Genomic DNA, 23,779 nt, shown 5'->3' with positions numbered 1-23,779 from the left:
TTGCCTTTTGTTTATTACCTTTTTATTTCTTCATGTATTGTTTTATCGAAATTAGTGAGATACGTATGTATTATACATACAAGTTGACGAATAACTTCGGAAAAAACAAAAAACGCATAATAAGATGAAACATGATCGTCGATAAAATAATGCACGAAGAGACGAAAAGGTAATAGAAAAAAAGCAAAAAAAAAACAGAAAACAAAGAGATATACAAGACTTTTATCTCTTCAATATAACGCAAGAAGGGATTTAATTATTTCCAAGAACGTGTCGCGTTACGTCCAGATCAAGGACATTTTTACTCCTCGCCTTCGAAGGAATACTCTCGAGGAATGTATTCCAATCTCTTTGGTTCGACCACGCGTAAGAACGCAGATTAGATAACCACATGCGATTTAGCGTGGTCGCACGGCTCGGCGGCATGCGCGGTAGCGGTAATGCTGCGTCATCAACGTCATCTCGGATCTGTCTGGAACGGACGACGGGATTGGCTTGCCATGCGTCGGCTGACCTACCCGCGGGCAACATCGCTCGAATCATACGTCCTTCGATTGTCCGCAAGATTCGACCACTTGTTGCATTTACGGCGTCCGTTGTAGCTCGCGTATATACTCAGCCAGAAGTTTCATCAGCGATCACCTGTGAACCATCCGCAAATATGAGCACCCCGTGAGTATTTATTCTTTCTTTATTCTTCTTTTCTGCATCAAGTTTATTCAGGATAGACAAAACGCCGGCAGAAACCCGAGCAGAACAAAAATCATCATGACATCGCGAGGTGCCTCCAGAATGATTATTAAAAGTCAGTTTTAGATCAGTTATATTTCACTTTAACGTCATTTTTGTCGACGTTATTGCGACTTATTGTTCTGCTTGGGTTATTATTTTGTAAATGAAGTGCTCAGATGAAGAACATGTTATTATTTTGTAAATGAAGTGCTCAGATGGCCAAAGTATGTATTGCAAATGTGTGTTGCAAATTATATTAGCAGAAATCTAGCAACATTTGAGTACTTTCTCTTTTTCTCACACAGTCAAATTGGCCCTTTATGACTGAAGATTTCCATTTGATGCAATTTGACACACGTTTCATTCTAAACAACACGCCTGTCTGAAAGATATCTTTCAGACATATATGTATGTCTAATACAATGTGTTGCTCTCTGGGATGGTGGCTGTTTTGACAAAGGTATTCTTGGTAGTTTGTTAATGTCCTCCGAGAGATGATGATTAATTAAAAATTTGATGTTTTGGGTGGATAAACCTGGATTTTCCACATGGAGAACATATAACTCTTACACCACAATTACCGTCTCTACTATTTCTCTGTAAATATTGTTAGAAATGCATCAGAAAATGGACAGGCTATGTGATGGCAAGGTGTGCTTTATTTCTGCTGTAACACATGTTATTATATTGTGGCAAATTCTATTGATGAAAACTAAGCTTAAAAAGGAAATCTGTTTTACAGTCATGATGAAATTTATTGCCATATTTCTGCCAAAATGTATCAGTCAGTGTATATAGATATAAGGAAATGATAGTATTTTGTTTATAAACTTTGCATGGACTTTTTGTCTTTTAGGGTGGCAGACATCGCCCTTATTGGGTTAGCCGTCATGGGACAGAATCTAATTCTGAACATGAATGATCATGGCTTTGTTGTGTGCGCTTATAACCGCACTGTAGACAAGGTCAAGTCTTTCCTTGAGAATGAAGCCAAGGGTACAAAAGTTATCGGCGCTTATAGCCTGAAGGAGATGGTCAACACATTGAAGAGCCCAAGGAGAGTGATGTTGTTGGTTAAAGGCAAGTTCTTTATTGTAGAGGTTAAAAGTTTACAACTGTACAAAAGATTTAATTCTAATACAATTTACTCTGATGTAATACAGCTGGCGCAGCAGTGGATGCCTTTATTGAACAATTGGTGCCTCTTCTCTCTGCTGGAGACATTATCATTGATGGAGGTAACTCAGAGTATCAAGACACTGAGAGACGTACCAAGGATTTGGAGCAGAAAGGAATTCTCTTTGTTGGCAGTGGAGTAAGCGGAGGAGAGGATGGCGCCAGATATGGACCATCTTTGATGCCTGGTGGCAATCCCAAAGCGTGGCCACATATCAAACCTATTTTCCAAGTATGGCGATATTGGTTTATAATTTAAAGAGATTTTTTTTTAGCTTAAATAAAGTCAAGAGGACTCACGACTCTTATTTATATATACACTATATACAACTTTGGCCAAAAGTATTAGGCACATACCTCAGTGTCGAATTGTCCAAGATACCCAGAAAATTGGGAAGTCCAAACTTGATTCCTGAAGTGTTATATTTTGCAACAAATTTTTTACATTTATTTACAATTCTTACAAATTATTTAAAAGGAGGTTCTTACATGATAATGTAAGATAGATTCTGCATGCTATATATTTTCTAACATTTTGGACTGTGTTCAGATTCTGTACCAAGTACTCCTAGGTATCATTTTATCTTTGTCTTATGTTTAGTAAACAATAAAAATAAAAAAAACCTGGAGGACAGTTGGGGGAAAGGAACGGAAGGAATCTGAACGCACCCTTGAGTAGGTTTGGCAGAATGGTGAGAAAGGCAGAATGCGAGAATTTATCCTTTACTATCCTTTATTATCAACTATGATTGTTAACAAACTATTGCATATCTGATCTGCGCAAAAAAAGAACAGATTTCTCTAGGTTTTGCCTTTCATATTATTTTACCAAGAATATATATATGAAGTTACAATAAAATTGAAATATTCTAATTAAAATATTTTATAATGAAAGTTTTGTATATTTAAGTATATTTATACATTAAAATAACTACATATCATATATTTGAAACAGCAAAATCACATTTATTATACTTTGTCAGTATAGTTAAATTAATTATCAATTTAATATTGTGATATTATTTTTATTTAACTTAGAACTGTTTCAAGATTGTAAAAATTTATTTGGCGCGCAGTTTGATCAACTTAAAAAAAATATATAAAATCACACAAGAAATAGCAATACAAATAAATAATAATAGTAATAAGCTTATTTTTAATTAATTGTATCTTTATATATTCTCTCTTCTATATTGTTATTAGGTCTCTTCTATTGCTATTAGGAGCCTATATTTTTTATTTAACTGAAATTCTTTTTTTTTTTATCTGTATTGTTTCTTATTGGTTATTAACATTATACATAAGTTTAACGAGTTTTTGAAAAAGATAATTCACATTTTAATTTTTATTTACATTTCTTTCAGTTAAAAATATTTTATAAAATATAAACTCAATATTTTTGTGTCTAAGGCTATTTTTTAATAAAGATGCTTTTGGCATTGGCATCTTCAAAATGATAAATAATAAAGAAAATTTGATTAATAAAGATGATAATTTGTTACTTTAAAATATTTTTTTTATAATATTTATACATATTGATGTGAGAAAAATTGAAAAGGAATTGTTTATTTTATAATGATTTAAATCAGTAACGAGCATCGTTGCCATTTTGATATTTTCGCTAGTATAATGTCATATTTTTTTGTGAATGTTTCATATTCTTACACGAAAATAATACGCAGTAAATTTACATTTTTTTTTTAATTTCAAAATGTTAAATTTCATACTTTCTTATGTAAATATAATTTTAAAAAATTTTTATATTTTGTTTGTAATTAAATTAAAACTTTCCTTCTAATGAGATTCAATACTGTTTTAGAAAGTTATTTAAAGAACATTATATGGTCGAAATGTGCGATAATCCTGGCATAAAAGTTATGCCTCTGCTCCAGGATTTGATCCAGATTTAAATCCACTTAGAATCTATCAGATTTTTAATTAATTACCATGACTTGGAAGACAATGGCAAATCACCTTTCAAAACAATTATCACAGAGCATGTATTAAATGAAGACTATAATTTTCATTTATGAGCAACTTGAGAGAAATATAGATGTGGAAAATATTGGAAAAGAATTGTTTATAATAATAAATTGAAGTGCAATAAGGATTAATTGTTACATTTAAATTATTATTGAAAATAATACTTTCTCAATTTCTCGATTTTTTTCATATTAATATTTATCAGTGTTATAAAGAAAATGTTTTTAAATTAGAAATTATTGTTTTATCGCTCAAATTTTGTTCATTACTTTTTATTTTAAAGATGGCAATGCCAAAAGTTTCTTTGTTAAAAGATACACGTATATGAATGAAAAGTTATTTCTCTCTATTTTTTTTAAGCCTGATAGATATTTAATAATAAAAATTTACGAAACACATAGTGCAATTAAAATTGTCTTTCAGGCAATATGCGCGAAAGCTAATGGAGAGCCATGTTGCGACTGGGTAGGCGAGACCGGAGCGGGACACTTCGTCAAGATGGTGCACAACGGTATCGAGTACGGCGACATGCAAATCATCTGCGAGGCGTATCACTTGATGCGAAACGGCCTACAGCTTACACAGGAAGAGATGAGCGCGGTGTTTAACGAATGGAATAAGGGCGAATTGGACTCGTTCCTGATCGAGATCACGCGCGACATCCTCAAATATAAGGACGAAAAGGGTTATCTGCTCGAGCGCATCAGGGACACCGCTGGCCAAAAAGGCACCGGCAAGTGGACGGCGATCTCCGCGCTGGATTACGGCGTTCCGGTCACGTTGATCGGTGAATCGGTCTTCTCCAGATGTCTGTCCGCGCTGAAGAATGAACGCGTGGAAGCGAGCACGGTGTTGTCAGGCCCAGATCCTGTGTACGAAGGCGATAAGAAACAGTTTCTTGAGCACTTGAGAAAAGCCTTGTACGCAGCGAAAATCATCTCGTACGCGCAAGGTTTCATGCTGCTAAGAGAGGCCGCCAAGGTTCACAATTGGAATTTAAATTATGGTGGAATAGCATTGATGTGGCGCGGCGGATGTATCATAAGAAGGTAGGAAAGTTTATGCGAAAGTTTATTCCTTCATATTCATCTAGTTACAATGTCACGTCAATCCTTTTTCATGCGACCTACATTTTCTTTTAAAGCGAGTTGCAAAGAAATATAAGTGTCAAGGCTATAGAATATATCTCGGGGGCATTTTGTATTTAGTGTCACAGGAACTTGCAAAATAGCTCTCGTTTCTTTTAAACGCTGGTTAAATGAATATTGATCATTTATCGTACATAAAGCCGAGACAGGATAAAGGAACAGTAAAAAAAAAGTTTTGTTTTAAGATATTGAGATTTTACTTTTGCCTCCATTTTTTAAATTCCACAATGTTAAACAATGTATAGATTTAAAAATGAAATCTTTAAACGTTTCAGTATTTTAAATTTGAACATTATTTAAAACCAGAATATCTTTATTATTTAAAAAACGAAGACAGAAATAAAATATTTTAATATTTTAAAATTAAACGGTTTTTTTAGGTCGATTAACTTTTACATAGAATCATCTTTTACATCAAATAAAAATATAATTGTAATATATAGTGTTCAGCAATAACGGGAGAAAATTCTTTTGCAATACTAAATGATTTTAAATGAAGAAATAAGATGAAAAGAAATTTCCGTGAAAGATTTGGGTTTTTAAATTATAATTGTTAAGTATTCTAATTATTATATCTAAATATTCACGTGCTCTTTACGTAAATATTTAAACATTTATAATTAAAACCTGAAGATTTAATCTTTCAAGTTTGTTATTCTGGATTTTTGTTCTTATTTTATCATCTAGAGAATTACTTCTTAAATCTGCCATCTGTGGTCAAATTCTGTGTATATATTATAATAATTATTATATGTTTTATTGATTGAATGTAACACTAAAATATTGTAAGTCTTTAACAATACGAAACAATAAGACGTTAAACTACAGCCGTATTAAAGAACATCCGTTAAACAGGCGTGGTATTTGAGAAATTGTGTAATTTTCTTGCAGTGCATTCCTGGGAAATATAAAATCGGCATACGATAATAATCCGAAATTAACCAATTTGTTGTTGGACGACTTTTTCGCCAAGGCTATGAACGTGTGTCATCGGAGTGCCAGAATAGTAGTAAGCGCCGCTGTGACGATAGGGATACCGACTCCTGCCCTATCGACGGCTTTAGCCTTCTACGATGGATTCAGAACTGCGCGATTACCGGCGAATCTACTGCAGGCCCAGAGAGACTACTTCGGCGCTCACACATACGAATTGCTTGGTCAAGAAGGGAAGTTTGTTCACACAAACTGGACCGGACACGGTGGGAAAGTATCCGCTTCTACGTACGATGCGTAAACTTGTAAAATATCGCGGTACTATTACAATAACAATGTACAAAGGAATACACCAAAAAATGTGACAATATGATAAATACACCCAATTAATGATAAATTATAATTAATTTAAACATACGTGATAGAATTACGTAGCTGTGACGGAGAAAGTCTTGACATGGGTAATTTTATAATTGAGAGAAATTATGTGTACATATAACAACATATTGCTAATAGAAAGTATTATATTTTCTCTATCCTCTTGACAAATATATTTTCCTATTTAAAAAAGTTGCAAATGTTTGATTAATGATGATGTATAATGTATACAAACGAAAGAATGTATCTCTACTGTTTTGTTCGGGTCTATTTTGGATCTATTTTATTTTCTTACTAATATTTAATTTAATATTTAATTAAAAAAATTTTTGATATTTTATTATCTAATCTTTTTTCTGTAAAAAATTTTCAATTTTTATTTGTCAGAATTTTTGGATTATATTGACTAAAATGATATAATATACTAATATAGTATAAGAAATTTGAATAGAACAGCAGGATACAGAAATAATAAACATTAATGAATAAATAATAGAAATTTTTTTAGAGATTTTTTTAGAGGATTTTCCGTGGAAAATTTTTACGTCGTCGATTGCGACGTTTATTTCATAGGTATTATGGCTTTCGTACGCGCGCGACGCGCCACGTTCCACGCAGGTTACATGTATATTTTAAGAAACAAGGATTTAGAGTAGGAGAAATTACGTAATCCGCGAGAGACGTCTGATTGTCGGCGAGTAGGCGACTTGTATCTACACTCGGTGAAATTATGCATCATCGAATCGCTAACAGCGTATTCGTGGACTCTGTCCTTTCCATTCAGGCGATATCACGGCGGAATCAGGAAACCTCTCGTTCTTCGTCGCAGAGATCGACGGGAGTAACGAAGATAGGAAATCGCGCAAGAGAGTGCAAGGGACGCGCGCGGGGCCGAGCTAGTGAAACGCCGATTATGCCGCGGCGAAGCTCTCGTCATGTTACCGCATTTCTCTTCCTAACGCGCGCACGCGAAAATATTGGAGCATGACACTTTCAATCGCACGCCGATGTTTTCCCCGCGACTTGCGAAACGAGGCGCGACCGCGGGATGCAGTTTTGCGCAACCCGGTTTTTTTTTACCGGCGTTCTCTGCCGTAACGCGATTTCGCGAACGACGAGGAAATTCATAGCCAGCTTCGAGACGCGTCGCCGTTGCTGCACCTCTGTTCGCTATTTCGGCGTATGAGAAAAGTGTTTTGATCGCGCGATCGAACATCCTCGACGCCGCTTCAACTGATACGCACGATTTAACGAATCATTAATTTGCATTCTATGTATATGTTAAATCTTTTGTAATACGAATTTTTTTCCTTAATGAGACTAGTTGACCTCAATCCTTCCTTTGATAATGCGTTTTTTTTTTCAGAGAATATTATTAGCCATATTTTTATTTAACGTCGAGGTCGCACATGCGCTGTTTCTGCGCATGCACAATATGTTCTTAGATCTAATTATATATATATTTATAATCACACGCACACGCACGCACGCACGCGCACACACACACACACACACACACACACACACACACACACATACAAAATAAATATATAAAATTATATATTGTATATAATTCATTTTGCTGTAATGTGACAACTCAAAAATAGTAGCTTTTTTATAAGAAAAAAAAAAATAGCTTTTCTATTCAGTGTATTGAAGAGATAATAGTTTTATTTATCAACAATCAGTTTAGTTAAAAAAGAAGTGTAATTTTTAAGATATTAAAATGTTATTTCTTTTTCCATTTTTTTAAATATTTAAGAATGCATTATATATAAATAACTTTTAGATTTAAACAGATCTAACAGCTTCAAACATTTCAGTGTTTTAAATGTCAAACATCGTTTAAAACTATAACATTTTTAATGTAAAAATAGAAAAAAAAGTAAAACATTTTAATATTTTAAAATCAAACACTATTTTTTTAATCTTATTACATTATAAAAATATTTCATTTAAAAATAATATTAAAAAATTTTAATTATTCGAAAATTTTTTTTTCTAGAAAACCTTGTTTTTTTAGTTATATCGTAGCGGATACATATATAGCTTTGGCTAAAAATATTAAGTACCTAACTTCTTTTATTTGTCTAAAATCTCTTATTTCTGTATTTCTATTGATTACCGACATACACAAGTTTAAAGGCTTCTTAAAACAAAGGAAAATTCAATTTAAATTTTGTGTTTAAATTCCGTCCAATTAAAAGTATTTTAAAAAAATTTAAACGCGCGTCCAATATTTTTGGCCAATGTATATTACGTATGTAATATATCGAATATATTTTACATATGTAAAATATATTTTAATACATATATATATATATATATATATATATATATATATCGAAATGTAAATAAAATCAATAACTTATATTTATATGTAAATATGATTACGTATAAATATTTTAGACACTTAAACTTTTATTTGTATTTTGATTAGGTAAGCATGTAATACGGCAGCGTTACAAAAATTAAAGCCCGTCCGTTAAATTCCAAAAATACGAAGAACGACGATGGAAATAGTTTAATCGACATTCATCGCATAACTTTGCAGAGGAAGGAATCTATGCGAGATTCTCTAAAGGCTATTTTACAATATCGTAAACGTATTAGTTGTAAGTGATTGTAAAGTATTGTAAAGCGCAGTTTGTTAATCCATTTTAATCAACTAATTTTTAGAATTTTGGTTTTTTTATTCGTAGAACTAAAGAAAGAAAAAAAGGAAGAAATTACACTGAAATTCAAGCTAATTAGCATTGATAGAAATACAACCGCGCTTTACAAACATTTACGATTACGATTATGATTGTAAAATGGCTTTAATGCGACGCCGTTTTGCGACTCGCAACAGTCGCGTTTTAATTGCCGACAATTAAAATTGGCGAACGTCGAACGGCTGTTCCGTAGACTCTGATCTTCAGAGAGTGGTTCTTTTTTTCTTGTCGAGGTAACATCGCGCGAGACAAACAAAATTCCAAATCGTCAGACCGGCGACGTTTAACGTTAAATGTCAGGCACGAATACAGATCCAAGCCGACTGCACTTTCTTGCGGTTCTCTCCCCTCTCGTTCTCTAGCTCTTTCTCTTCTAGACCTTAGATATTTATCTGTTGCCACAGGGATTCTCTGACATTATGCAGTTGATAAAAAATATATTTCTCTTGTTTCTCTTTTTTTGTTGATGAACCTATTGAAATGAATGCTTCAGGATTCGATTTTTGTTTTGTTTAGCGATTGTCCTTGCGAGGAACAAGTTACTAAAAAATTTAATTTTTTCAGTTCTACGCCGAAGAACACAGTGATTTCTTTTATATTTATTCTCAAGCGTCTCATCATTATATCATCATTATCATTATTGTAATCGTCGAACAATCAACGGAACTATGCTTTCGGAATTTTTGTACGTATGCCCCTCTAATGAAAATGTTTTGATCTAAATTATTCTCTTGATGAACATTTGTCTTAGAATTCTTTATAATATTTTTTATGATTTCTATATCAACAGAATCTTTCACTATTTCTGTATAATTTTATAGAACATTTCTCAGTTTTTTAATTAAAAATTATAAAACAAATAATCTCAGAAATGAATCTAAGAAATCTTTATAAATAAATTTCAGAAATTTCCATAAATTTAAAATATGAAAAATTTTAAAGTATGTGAGATATAAAAAATCTACACACACACACTCTCTCTCTCTCTCTCTCTTTCTAGAATTTTTTTTTAGAATTCTGAAGTATTTTGAGAAATCTTACATAATCTGAAGAGATTTAAAATATTTTTTTAAAGAAACTTTCATAAATCAAAAATACGAAAGATTCTTAAAAATATAATAAATCTAGAGGTATAACAAATCTACATTTCTTCTAAAATTTTTTGTATATGTACATTTTAAAATATTCTAAGAGAAATTTGATAAAATCTAAGGGGATTCAAGACATCTTTTCAGAAATCTTTATAAATTACAAATATGTGAAAAATTCTTAAAAATATATGAGATGTAATCTACATTTCTCAAAAAATTTTTAAAATGTAAATTTTGAAATGGTCTAAGAAAAATCTCTTACGAAATCTAAAAAGGTTTAAAATATTTTTTAGAAATTAAAAATAGAAAGAATTCTTAAAAAAATATATAAGATAAAAGTTTACATTTTTTTCTAGAATTTCTTATATATGTAAATTTTGAAATATTCTAAAAGAAATTTATATAAAATCTGAAGAGATTTAGGAAATTTTTTCGGAATGATCTTAATAAATTGAAAATATGAATAAAAGAAATGAAATAACATTTCTTTTTTCACCAGAACCGTAGAATTATTTTTCACGAATGATTCGAGGATGAAATGAAATATTTGATCTTGTTTAAAGGGTCCCGCGCCTCTCGTCTGTCACATGGATTAGCCGCGGGTCGGAGGGAAGCAGAGGGAAGCGGCGGGAACACCCCTCCGTCGGTCGAAGCACGAAGCATCCTCGCGCATCAGCCAACTCCAGCCAATTCCGAAACTCTGACTACTCCGAGCCGCGTAAACGGACAGCGGTAGTAGATCGTTCGCGCTCGCGGCAGCGCTCGCGTCCGTCGTCATTCATCGTTTGGTAAAATGGCCGACCACAGGGAACGGGACTCGTATTATTCGCAGACGGATCTGCGTTCCAAGAATGACGACCCGCCGAACTCGCGCCTCTTCGTCATCTGCCACAAGAGTCTCGAGGAAGATGATCTCAGGAAGGCGTTCGAGAAATTTGGCAAGATCGAGGACATCTGGGTAGTTAAGGATCGCAACACGGGCGAGAATAAAGGTGATCCCGCGCGTATATAAAAGCTAAATCGATTAGGCCGCGAGCCGTTAGTGCTTAAAAAATGCGCATCTTTTTCTCTTTTAAAGCGTGGCTCTTTTATTTCCGTCCGGGAAAGATGTTATTGTCATTCTCTACCTCTTTCTGTTCCCGGCATACGCCCGGCGTATCTCTGCTAATGTCGTCGTTTGTTCCAGGTGTCACATACATCAAGTTCTCCAAAACATCAGAGGCGGCGTTCGCTCTGGAGGAGATGAACGGCAAGATGCTGGGCTCTGTTGGTAGACCTATCAAAGTGATGATTGCCTCGAAGTGAGTCCATCTTCCAGGTTTTATTTGTTTTTGATAAGTGATTGTCAGGATTTCTCCCTTTTCTCCCAAGTTTAAGTTTTGTTTTTCAGGAGTATTTTTTGGAAGGATCTTAGGTCAATATTCATAGTCGATTCTTACATTTAAAACCATTTTAAACATTGTCTTAAGATGTTATCAACTAATCACTAAGTCATATTAGCATCTTAAGACATTACTTAAGATAGTCTTGAAATAAGAATTGACTATGAATATTATAATCTTAAGCATAAAGATCTACTGACTCGCATTCAGGATATGTTTATAAATTCTACCAAACTTGAAGAGACAGGTTTTGCATGTAGTCTGCTATAAATTTTTGCTATCAGAGGCAGATTTCACACAGAATATCTGTAGTATCTGACAAATTGTTGCCAGAAATCTAACAGAAGCTGTTGACGTTTTATGTCAACTGCTGCAGTCTCTTGTAATTATTGTATTCTAGTAGTTTCATTTTTTACATATAAAATTTATCATGTTCTCTATTCAAAGAACAATAGTAGTAGTAATAATATACTATACTATAAAAATAAGTATAATAATATAATATACTATAAAAGTGACAATTGTACAAGTTTTATATAGTAAAATTAATATAATAGTTTAATATAATTATAAATTATAATTTTATATCTTGATAATTATAATTTTAGAAATTATAATTATTGCAATTAAAATTTTAGTTGCAATAATTATAAAATAGTTTGTATCCCCACTGCAATAATATTTCAGTAACTATTAATTTATGGTGAAATAGCACTTTAATTATAATTATGTAGTATAGTTTATATTAATGGACCTATGTATATTCAGGCCATTGACGATTAAAATATCATTCGGCAAGACTGAGGATGACATTTGTCGGCTGTTTTGAGATGGCTGAAACAGTCGAGCAGATTCTGTATAGCTATTCTGTCATTGGTCGATTCAGTATGTTAGAGGAGGTATTTGCTATCCCAAAAGAAATTAAGGGAATTAACTCTAGACAGGTTATCAAGTTTATTAAAAAATAAACTTGTTTTAAGCTGAGTAGGGGAGTGGTTACAATAAATCTTCTTAGGTTGCAATGTACTGGCATTGGCTGCCAAGGCCTTACTTTCTAATAATAATAATAATAATAATAATAATAATAATTATTATTATTATTATTATTATTATTACATAATTATGTAGACGTTATTAGAAATAAGTTAAGACAATTACATACTTCTAGTTTACATATTGTCGATTAAGTATTAAGTGTATGACTAGAATGAGAACGAGGGATCCTGAATTTAAATCTCAGTCAATTGAAGCTGCGTTTTAATATATACTGTACTGAAAATTTTCAGTACTGGTAATAAATTTTGAAATGCAACCTCAGTTTTTCTATCACCTTTTGTATTACTATTTATCTCTAGTTTATCCAACAATTTTACTATGAATAGTTACTACTGCATTTTCTTACTTCATGTAATTTGTCATTATCTTAATTTATTACAACTTTGTAATACTATATATTACAAAGTTGTAATAAATTAAAAGTGGTGCTATTTGTTCACAATAGGAGTTGTAATAACTTTAGTTGAGGTGCTATTTGTTCACAATCTGGTTGCTGATTAGATAGTTGCTGATACAGTTTTTTTTAGTAGTTATATAATCAAAGTCTATATAATCATAATTCGAACAGGTCATAATTATTTTTATATCGTGCATTTAGTGCGAGATATTGCATTTTTATACTACGACAGTACGTAAAAAGTGATTTTTAATGTTTGTACTAGTGATGGGCTAAATAGTTATTTTAAAATATCAGTTATCAATTACTCATACGTATCATATCAATTATATTAGTAATCGTTACTCATACATAACTGTTTATTTTAATAATTATTTTATAAATGTTTACCTCAAATCTTGTAAAATTAATAAATATTTAGATCTAAGAAATTTACATTTTTATGTACTAAGAATGTTACAATATATGCAATTTTTTGTGCAGGCACGTAACTCGATTTTTGCGTGATAGATTTACATATGTTTTGAAATACAAAAGTATTTAAGGATTATAAAATAATGTATGACAATAGTATATTTTTATTTGCATGTTTATTTCTTTTAATGTATATGTATATATATATATTTTTTTTTTTTTTTGGACTCTTTTTCATTGCAGCTACATTGAAGTATAAGATGAAAAAGAGTCTGATATAATCTCTTTAAAGACTGTTAGCTTATTTATCATGTGAAAAATGTTCTAAAAGCATTCATTGCTTATATGAGATAGTGAAATTTTTAAGTCTTTAGAATTTCTATTTCTACAACTAATCAAAAGATTATTTTAAATACGCAAATGATATCTCGATATCGAAATAACCAAATAACTGCCTTTTTTTGTTACTAAAAAGTTAATTGTAATAGTTATAATTTAATACTCAAGAATAGTTCCAAAGTGGCTGTTTTAGAAATAACACCCATCACTAGTTCGCACAGACAACCATGGTTACAATACATTTTATGATTTAATATTGTGCTGTACAGGTGTTATTTCTATAATGTACTTACACTTTAATGATAAATTAATTTCTCTTAATGAAAGAGTTTAAAATTATATTTTTACAATAAAAATTAAAAAAAGAATAAAATCTTTACTTTTAAAGATTTTTCAGTAGTAACAACGTTATAATTTAAATATCTACACTTATAGTATTACATTTCTATAATAGTCTTTTGATAATTGTGTTGATTTATACATTAATGTTTTATTATAATATATTTATTATTTATTCATTATTAATATTTACAACCTGACAAACGTTGCTTTTGATAATTAATCTGATTTAGTTCTAATCGGCGTCTCGTTTTTCGACAATTGTTTGCAGCCGGGATCAGGGTTCTGTGCGCGAGACAAACGAAGAAGAGAGGTGGGTTCGCTTATTCTGTGTATTACCGAAAACTATGACTGACAGCGAGCTGCAACAGGAATTCTCCAAATTCGGTGCGATCGAGTACGCGACGGTTGTGAAGGATCGCAGCACGAACGAGTCCAAGGGTTTCGGTTACGTCAAGTTCAAGAAGGTGTCGAGCGCGGCGCGGGCGTTCGAGGAGTGCGACAGGAAGTACAAAGCGGTGTTTGCCGAGCCGAAGAAACCGAAACCTGATCACAACGATGCCAAGTACAATAATGGACTGTCCAGCGCCGCGTATGACGGTACCAGCGGCAGCTACGGCTCCTCGAATTTTGGCAAGAGCAGCATCAGCCTGGAGATTGCGACCAACTATTCCAATTCGGAGGGTTACACGCGTCTGCAGGTGATTGCGCATCCGGCTTTGAATCAAGATCAATTATGGAAGCTCTTTGACATAGTACCCGGGATGGATTACTGCCATTTGAAGACCGATGTCAGATATAGAATGCCGCGTGGCCAAGCTGTAGTGGTATACAACAATCCGAGCGCAGCGGCATACGCGCGTGAGAAATTCCACGGTTTTGAGTATCCGCCCGGTCATCGAATGATTGTCAAACCAGATTTGACAAGCGCGCCGCCGAAGAGCACGTCGAAACCTGGCGGTTCGACCGCTGGCAGCGTCGCCAGCGCGAGGACGGATTTGGCACACTTAGCGGAGACCATTGCTCAAGCCACTTCGTTGATTCAAGCTGCGGGCTTAACGGCACCGAGTGAGTAAATCCGACGGTCTCGCCAGCGCACCAATGCGCTGAAAAGATAATACATTGTGCGTTAAGTATCGTTGCGTTTCTCACTTCAGGCTTAGATCACATATCCGTCAAGTTACCACCGGTACAACCAATGGCGAGTATAGACGCCGAAGTCGCCAAGAGGTGTTTCATCGTTTGCGGTCCACCAGTGCCGCCTATCTACGCTATGAAGGACGCGTTCTGTAGGTTTGGAAATCTTATAGATGTATATATGTTACCCGGCAAGAATTGCGGATACGCGAAATACGCCAGCATTAGTAGTGCTAACGAGGCGATTGAGGTATTGTCCTTTTTTTTTATAGCTTACACTGAAAAAGTAATGTTAACGTGACTACTTGTTTCAAATTGATTAAATTTTGTCAGTTATAATAATAATAATAATAATAATAATAGTAGTAGAATGTATCGGTTAATAAAGGTTTCAAAAATACAAAATATTAATAGTCATTTCACAGTTCAGATAGTATAGGTACTAACCGCATACATTAAATAGGCGAAGCTGCAGTTTAAATATTTTATGTATTTAAGATAAATAAATAAATAAATACATGAGCTGAAGAGATTTAATTAAATTGAAAACTTTAGTCAAGTGGACAACTTTTTTTAGTGTATTCTAATAAGACATTTGTATTTGAGACATGTAGATATTTCTAAATTTAAAATACGCTTTTAGGTTCTGCATGGTCAAGAGATTTGTGGTTCTCGGCTGAAGGTTCTTGAAGCGGAAGAACGAAATGTTGGTGAAGATCGACGGAAACGATTACGAATGGATGAGGACGAGAATTGAACGTGTTCTAATAAAAATGCGTATCTCGTAAGTAGTAGACGAGTAGTATAGTGACGCGAAGGAAAAGAAAGGCGTTTCTTTGTAATAGTTGTAGTACAACCCAAGACGTTTTGCCAACGCTATCACTCTATCTCTTTCTATCTTTCTCTTTCAACCTCCTCTTCCTCTTCCTCCTCCTCGGGCAGGGGGGGAAAAACGGCAGGAGAAAATGTAATTTTTGCTGTTTGTCTTCACAGACTGACTGGTATACACAAGCCGGACGCACGCAACAAAAAGAGACGAATTTAAAGACTACTACTCACTTGACCACATCAAGGGCCTGCATCCAGGGAAAACTACTCCAACTACCTACCTATATATATTTAACTATTCGCTTACGTTCGCGCAGCTGCAACTCTCTACGTTACTGAAACCTTTAACTGCTACTCTACTACTACTACTATTACTTTTTATCCTCTTACATGGTCCGTTCACACACGATACGTTGCGCGCGCGGACAATCCGTGTTTCTGTTACTTTAAGAAGCCTGTGCGAACGTATATCGATGAGCGCTTGAACTCACTATGCATTTTCTATCTGAAAATGCAGAAATGTACACTTTTGCTTTTCCTTCGAATTTCGCATGGAGGCTCGGAGGAAGCAAAGCGCGCATACACTGACGAAGTGCGCAGACCGCACTTTCTTGATATTTGTCTCCCAGACTGATATTCGTATCTATCTACTCTAATATATAAGGTACCTGAGCCGAAGCCCATCTAACTTATTTCTTTTTAATTTTCTTTATAGGGATATATTAAAATAAATTAAGTTAGATTAAAATTTTTATTTCAGTCATTCACAAAAAAGTAAAATATATTTTACATATAAAATATTAAATTTTTTTTGTGAAATTGATATTGGACATTATTATATGTTTACGAATATAATAAAGCCCGAATCAGAAATAAATTCAAAATAACAAACTAAACATTTTCTTTGAAATCAGTTTTAAAGTAATTATTAATTACTTTAAAATAATAATAATTATTAATTTAATTATAAAAATAAAATCCCTTAAGGTTTACTCTACTGTTAAACATCACAATTATCTTTAATTTTGTTTTTAATTAATTTTTTAATTTTTGAAAATTTTTAGCTATTTGTGTGGTAAGTAAAAAATATATTTATTTTTAAAAAATCGACATATATGTTCATTTTTTTTTCTATAGTTAGGAAGTTAAATAATATTGTAATATATTATAATAAACCATGAAGTAGCATATACTTAATAAATTTTGCTGTAAATTTTTATAAAAACGGATTATATGCTTTATCATAAGTTTTTATTGTACTAAACAAACGCGTTGCTGCCAATTCCAGTTTCCCAATTTCTCTTTACCTATTTCCTATGACACATTTTTTAATTATATATTCTAAACATCACATGCGTTTTAAATTCGATACATTCACAAATGGGCCTTATTTAATGCTGAGCTTTATTCAGCTCAAGTACCTTATTTTTATTCTTTCCTAATCTTTTAATCTTTAGCTTTGCAATGATTGATTCTTTGAAATGATTGATAATTATTGACGAATGATGAATTGATGAATGGTTAGAGGTTTACACATTTTAAAATTTTTTTTTTTTTTTTTTTAATTAATCTGATTCTGTGAGAATGTGGTGATTCTTTGAGAAGTCCATGAGAACAGTTGTGACTCTCCGATTATCCGTTCGCATAAGCTTTTAGGTATAAATTATACCTAAGGTTTGAACGAAGAGACCTTTTATTTATGATTAAATTTCTGTACTTTTTTTTATAGTTATATTGCGTGCAAGAAAAGAAATAATTTGTATTTTATACGTCATTAATCACTTTTATGACGATAAGTTAAAGTTATTGCGGACAAGAATTATTCCAAAACAAGGTATATTATTGAGACATTACTAAAAATTTTGTGCTGTGGTGTGATAACAAGATAAAAAATTGTTATTTAATCAAATATATCATGTCGTATAACTTTGTTATATTGTTTGACTCATATTTGTATAGAATATTTTAATTTATTGATGCTTCGTGAGATATTTTGATCAATTCGCTTTTTTTACACACATAATTAAAATTTTAATTAATAAAAATTTAATTTGAAATTTTTGCGTTTTAAACGAAATATTAATATACATGAAAAAATACTTTCATTAAAAGCGAACAATTCGTTTAGAAAAGATGTTTAATTTATCGAAGAAACGATGATATTTTTTGACTTTTAATACACAATTAAGAAAATTTTTATAAAAAAAAATACGAAATATTAATGTAAGCTAGTACTCAATATTATACGCGTCGATGTTTCCGATTATTGAGTAAAATCTTGTTTTGGAAATGGTTGATGTAGAAACGAATGAAATGTACTGGCATGTAGACTGTTTTTCGTTCGGAAGTACGACAGATGAAAGGAGGGTAGGTTTTGTCACTTACAGTAAAAGATAGGAAAAAGAACAGACGATTTTTCCTGATATGCAAAAAACCTGATATCCATCATTACGAAATCAGACGACCTCGTCATACACCCGGTGATCGACGCACAACATTGAACGTTTTATGATGGACACACATTTTTTGTACTACCGTGCGGTTAGACTCTCACTGTATTGACCGGATGATGTCCCAGATGACTGTAACTGTGACTTGTTTTCTTTGGTGATATCAAATACACATGGAATACGCAATAAATCCCAAACCACCGACTCTTTCACTTTCATTTTCTTTTTACTTTGTCGTTTATTGTCTATTGGAGTATTGTACAATTTTGCCTAATTGATACACTGATTCTTTTTGATAATCTGATATGTATTCTTCTCACTTTCAGGATATCGTGAGGATTCCACGAAGCACTGTACCTGAAGACTGTGATATTTCTAGCGGTATAAGATTATTATAATGTTTCTACGAGATTGTATATATGGGGAGGAAAGTTTTACAGAATATATTAAATTATATTTTTAGCACAATTTCTAATTGTATCACGTAAATGCATTAAAATTTTTTTTTTTTTTTTTTTTTTGAGACAAACTCTTGTCTTGAATATATGCCTCTATTAAACAAGTGGACGAATAAGAGCGGACTTTTCATCGCCTCTCTATTTTTAAAAGTCTTGTTATGTTTAGATGGAGTTTACTTATATCGATAAAAGAATTAATTAGAGACAAATTACAGCATAAGTCTAAAATATAAAATAAAGTGAGTTTTTTAATTCATTGATTGCATTAATTGACAGAACAAATTGTATATAATACGATTGATCAATCGATGAATTAAAAAGTTATATTCTAAATAATATAATTGTGATTAGAAATTACTTGGCATAATTTAATACGAATAAAACAAATTATACAACAAATGGTGTGATCTCTCGCGACATTTTCGCAAAGAAAAAATTGATTTTAATTTGGTTAAAGAAATAAAAGAAAATTCAATGTTATTGTTTGGCTTTGAAATATGATTTAAAATAATCAACCTCAGTCTTTTTCTCCGAAAGTACTGTGAACAGTTTCAGACAGAGAATGCATCCTATAATTTATGTAAGAATAAGTAAGGTCAAATACCGATATTTGCAGTAGTAAAGGTAAGTACAAACACAGACGACTCGTAGTAGTAGTAACCATCACAGTAGTGGTGAACCATCTGCGGCGTAGTACGCCACCGATGGCGTGCAGTAGTAAAAGCATGACTATACGCTGACTTCTTAAATTTCTTTATTTTTTCTTATCAAAAATGATTATATGTCAACCGCGTATATCAACAGACTAAGATATTAACAAAAACGATAGTTTTGTGACCAATTATTGGATTATTTTTCTTTTCTTTGATAAAGTAAATTGTGAAAATACTACATAATACTAACAACATCATGTAAATTGATGAAAATTAAATAAATCCAAATTGAAGTATAAATATTTTGTAATTATTTGAAACACAAATTTAAGTAAACTTAAATTTGTGTTTCAAAAATATTCGTGTGTTTAAAATACACAATCATTAACTTTTTTTCTAAGTTAAAAATTTATCTGCATAAAAAAAATTTATAAAGAAAAAATACATTCTTAACATAAAGAAAACAATATTTTTTTTATTAATTTATATAAACGTAACAAATAAAATATTAAATTTTCTAATGATTTGTAATACTGGTATTGTAATATTGATACGAATTGTGTCACGTTAATATTTAACGAGTTATTTAAAAAAAAACAAAATAGTATTTTATTATAATACTTCCTTTCTTCCTCTATTTATTTGTAAATTTGATGAAAAAGTAGCATTACTACTTAAATTAAATTCTTTACATGTATATTAATAACTCGACATAAATTAGTAACTCTAATAAATATTCGTGAAGGTTTATTAAGTTTAATTGGGTTTACTTACTTATTTAAATTTTTCATTGGTTAGGTATTTTTTACTTTGCAGCTCGTTTCAGCTAAGGTCAAAAATTGAATATTTGCGCTCAAAATTTTTTATCGTTGATTAGAAGAAAAAAAGGAACAAATCTAAGAAACCTTCAGTATTTAAATTTCGATAACTTTTAGCTCGTACTGTATAGACAAAACATCCTTAATCCAGCAAGAAATAATAATCTTATCGAATCGACATCGAAATGATATATCATCAATTTGATTTCGACATCGAGTCGATATCGACTCGGCTTCGATTCCATTATTATTTCTCGATAGGCCGGTATTCATAGTCGATTCTTATTTCAAGATCGTCTTAAATAACGTCTTAAGATGCTAATACGGCTCTCTGATTGGTTGATGGCATCTTAAGATGATATTTAAGATGATCTTAAATATAAGATCTTAAATATAAGAATCGACTATGAATACCGGCCATAGCAAGTGTTAAGAATCGTATTCAGGCGTGAACGGCGTGAAGGTGCGAAAGAGTCAAGCGAAGAGTCATCGTCACGACAGTATCGATGCAATCGTTACAGATGCAACGTGCTCTATTTTGATCGCGGTAGCGCGCGAATTGAGCGAGGGTAGGAGGCGAGAGACCGGCGGCAACTTCCTCCGATATAGGTTGCCGCGGCGAGACGTGGGCGCGGGTGGCGGGTGGCGGGTGGCGGGTGGCGGGTGGCGGGTGGCGCGCGCTCACGTGTCTCAGAACGTGCAACCGACTTAACGCGCGTGTAGACCGAGAGAGTCCTGCCGGCGCGTCAGTCAACGCGTGGAAATCGGCGAGTGTCAAACTAGCCTGTTATCGCGCGGTCTCCAGCGACCGAGACACACCGTAAGACGCGCCACCCTGTCTTTACCTTTCCTGTCAGACTTGTCACAATCAGAGGAGTCGCAAGGGCGAAGGGAGAGATGAGTCGCAAACTTGACGCGAGTGCGTGTGCGTGAGAAGGAAAGGGCGGTTTTGGAGAGCGTTTTATTTTCCGAGGAAGAATTGTATTTCGAGAGGAGGAGCGCAGAATGGAGGAGGTATGCGTGGAGCACACCAAGGTGCCGGATTTGGGGTATTCTAACACCTGCAGCAACAGTCAGTCGCAACGCAGGTAAGCGTGATTCGCAAATTTTTCGTACGCGGAAGTAATAATTTTGTTTAAGTAAAAAAATTTATATAGTTACAGATCGGAAAATAATTTTGTTAAATCATCGAAATAATTGTGTAAGGCGCTTTTAAGCTGGTCATCGTGCTTGAACATTTTTAATAATTATTTCGATGATTTAATAAAACTTTTTTTTTTTAATATGAATCTAATTAAATTTTTTGATACTTCAGCAAAATTGTTCCTCCCGTGAATTTCCTTTCCCGCGCGCCAAAATTCAAAGTGGCCGCAATTTCTGTCTATAGAATATCCGCAGGATACTCTTGGGGTGTGATCAGGGAGACGTTATTAGCGTTATTTGCATCCTTATTTACATATAATGAATAATAAAGATAGAAAACAAATAGCGCTAAAGGTGGTCTCTCCGAAACCACTCTTGGACGACAGTCATAGAGAAATGTTTCTTTAAACTCAACAATTTTTTTTTAATTCAAAGAAATTTATGTGTTTTATGTGTTAGAATAATCTATTCAAATTAATATTTAACTTAAAAAATGCAATTGTTTGACTTTTCAAATAGTATATATCTTTACCTTAAAATAAGTATGTTTTTGAAGTACTTAAATTTCTTTTTTATTTAAACAATTTTGTTATTTCAATGAAAGTATTACTTTACTTGAATTAAAATTTTGTTACGATAAACAATTTTATTAGTAAATTATAAATAATATTGAAAATAACCAATCAAACTTACAATGAATACTAGTTGTTATTACAATTTTGGAATCTATGCTTTGTTGTTATACATTTCGAAGTTAAACATGATTTTTAGTGAGTCCCATTTAATAATTTACGAATTTCATTTGTCAAACATTTTGACCATATAAGCTATCTATTACATATGTATATATATATATATGTAAAATAATACAATAGTTTCCTTTCCTCTCTCTCTCTCTCTCTCTCTCTTTCAACGATACACTTGTATAGAGGAGAGAAGAGGGTGATGGAATACCATATCGTTTTTTTAAAATAATAATTTAGTATAAAATATTAATGCAACATAATTCTTATGATCATCAATTTGTTAGCCACAGAATTCTGTCAATCATTCTATAGATAAAAAGTTGAACGTATAGAATAAACGTAATTTAGAATTTATTGAAGAGAGGAAAAAAGAATGTGTTTGTGAGATAGGGAGGACGGGTTGTGGTCCAACTAATAACTAATGTCATTAAATGCACTTTAATTATAAAAAAATCACAAATTAATGATTCTTCATTCATTTTACACACTAATAAGCGTCACAAGATTTTGTGAACATTTTATAAAATATATTTTATTTGAAAAAAAAAGACTTAAAATAATTTCTTTGCTGCTAGTAAGTATTATGCAACACAAGTATTATCCACTTTAAGATTGTAAAGAGCGATTGTAATATTAGTAATGCAAATGGCTCATGTAATCTTCTCCCCTGCATAATATAATTTTATACGTCGAATTTATACACCCATTACGTTACACATTAAATTCAATTATATTATTTGAAAGCGACATTCAACGCCTTCAAGCTAAACTAAAATTAAAAGCTTAATATCCAACATGCTTCTCAAATTTACGTAAAGAGTATACAGCTGTAAAAATTTCTTCTACCTGTAAAACTGAAATTAAGCTTTTATAAAAACGCAGTAAACATTAAACGCAGTAACCATCCTACAATATCTAAACAGATTATGATAAAGTAACTTTAACTGTTGTTCTTAGAATTCAACATGAGTTTATACGAGATATCATGGTATCTCATCATTCCACATCTATTGTACATTGAGAGAAAAGATTTTGTTAATTCAACAAATACCAGTGCATGTAACAAATATCTGTAGATATAGTTACAATAAATGTGTTGTCACTATATCTATTAATATACTTAGTTTAATACTTACTTAAACAGTCGTAATTATATACCTTTAAACACAATAGGGGTTTGTACATTGCTATCATGGTAGACATTCGTTTCTTTTTCTCTCTTGAATCGAAAATAAATCTTTTCATCTTTCACCCGATTTTGCGGGACACTATTGTTTTCCTATTATTAATGGACTATTTATTTATATGCAAAAATAATTCTTCTTAATGTATCATCGAGGCTTGCACATTTGCAGCGCGTGTAGCTTCTGAAACATTATTATTGCATATATTTATCGTAATATTATGTAATAAAGTAATTCAAAAGTTGGTTCATTAAGAAGATAATTTGCTAAACAATTTATC

General features: G+C 32.3%; 3 protein-coding genes across 8 annotated transcripts in view; all 3 read left to right on the top strand.

The window, feature by feature from the left end:
* Nucleotides 1-376: 376 nt before the first annotated feature.
* Nucleotides 377-6,543, top strand: LOC105204535 (6-phosphogluconate dehydrogenase, decarboxylating). The gene is made up of 5 exons (XM_011173629.3): nt 377-672; nt 1,589-1,812; nt 1,896-2,140; nt 4,315-4,940; nt 5,931-6,543. Exons 1-5 carry the CDS (start codon nt 392-394, stop codon nt 6,271-6,273), a joined length of 1,719 nt encoding a protein of 572 aa, XP_011171931.1. The 5' UTR covers nt 377-391; the 3' UTR covers nt 6,274-6,543.
* Nucleotides 6,544-10,607: 4,064 nt separating this feature from the next.
* Nucleotides 10,608-19,379, top strand: LOC105204534 (RNA-binding protein 45). Of its 3 annotated transcripts, none has more exons than XM_039447686.1 (6): nt 10,608-11,147; nt 11,342-11,456; nt 14,354-15,150; nt 15,246-15,469; nt 15,863-16,003; nt 16,213-19,379. In XM_039447686.1, the coding sequence occupies exons 1-5, from the start codon at nt 10,949-10,951 to the stop codon at nt 15,974-15,976; spliced, it is 1,449 nt and encodes a 482-aa protein (XP_039303620.1). In that variant the 5' UTR covers nt 10,608-10,948; the 3' UTR covers nt 15,977-16,003; nt 16,213-19,379. The 3 variants fall into 3 exon arrangements, with proteins under 3 accessions (XP_039303620.1, XP_025987866.1, XP_025987867.1); XM_026132081.2 differs by having other exon boundaries at nt 10,617-11,147; nt 15,240-15,469; nt 18,824-19,018; XM_026132082.2 differs by having other exon boundaries at nt 10,618-11,147; nt 15,240-15,469.
* Nucleotides 19,380-21,141: 1,762 nt separating this feature from the next.
* Nucleotides 21,142-23,779, top strand: part of LOC105204533 (period circadian protein) — a 41,725-nt gene continuing 39,087 nt past the window's right edge. For 2 of the 4 annotated variants that reach the window (XM_011173624.3, XM_011173625.3), the window contains exon 1: nt 21,143-21,514. In XM_011173624.3, the coding sequence (XP_011171926.2) occupies nt 21,432-21,514 (83 nt within the window). In that variant the 5' untranslated portion in view covers nt 21,143-21,431. Of the gene's footprint in view, nt 21,515-23,779 lie in introns of all 4 variants that reach the window. The other 2 variants (XM_039446605.1, XM_011173623.3) reach the window with 2 other exon arrangements.

This window comes from Solenopsis invicta, chromosome 3, assembly GCF_016802725.1.
Source record: "Solenopsis invicta isolate M01_SB chromosome 3, UNIL_Sinv_3.0, whole genome shotgun sequence".
NCBI lineage: Eukaryota > Metazoa > Arthropoda > Insecta > Hymenoptera > Formicidae > Solenopsis > Solenopsis invicta.
Note: the sequence above shows the minus strand (reverse complement) of the source record. Positions and strands in the feature narration are given on the sequence as shown.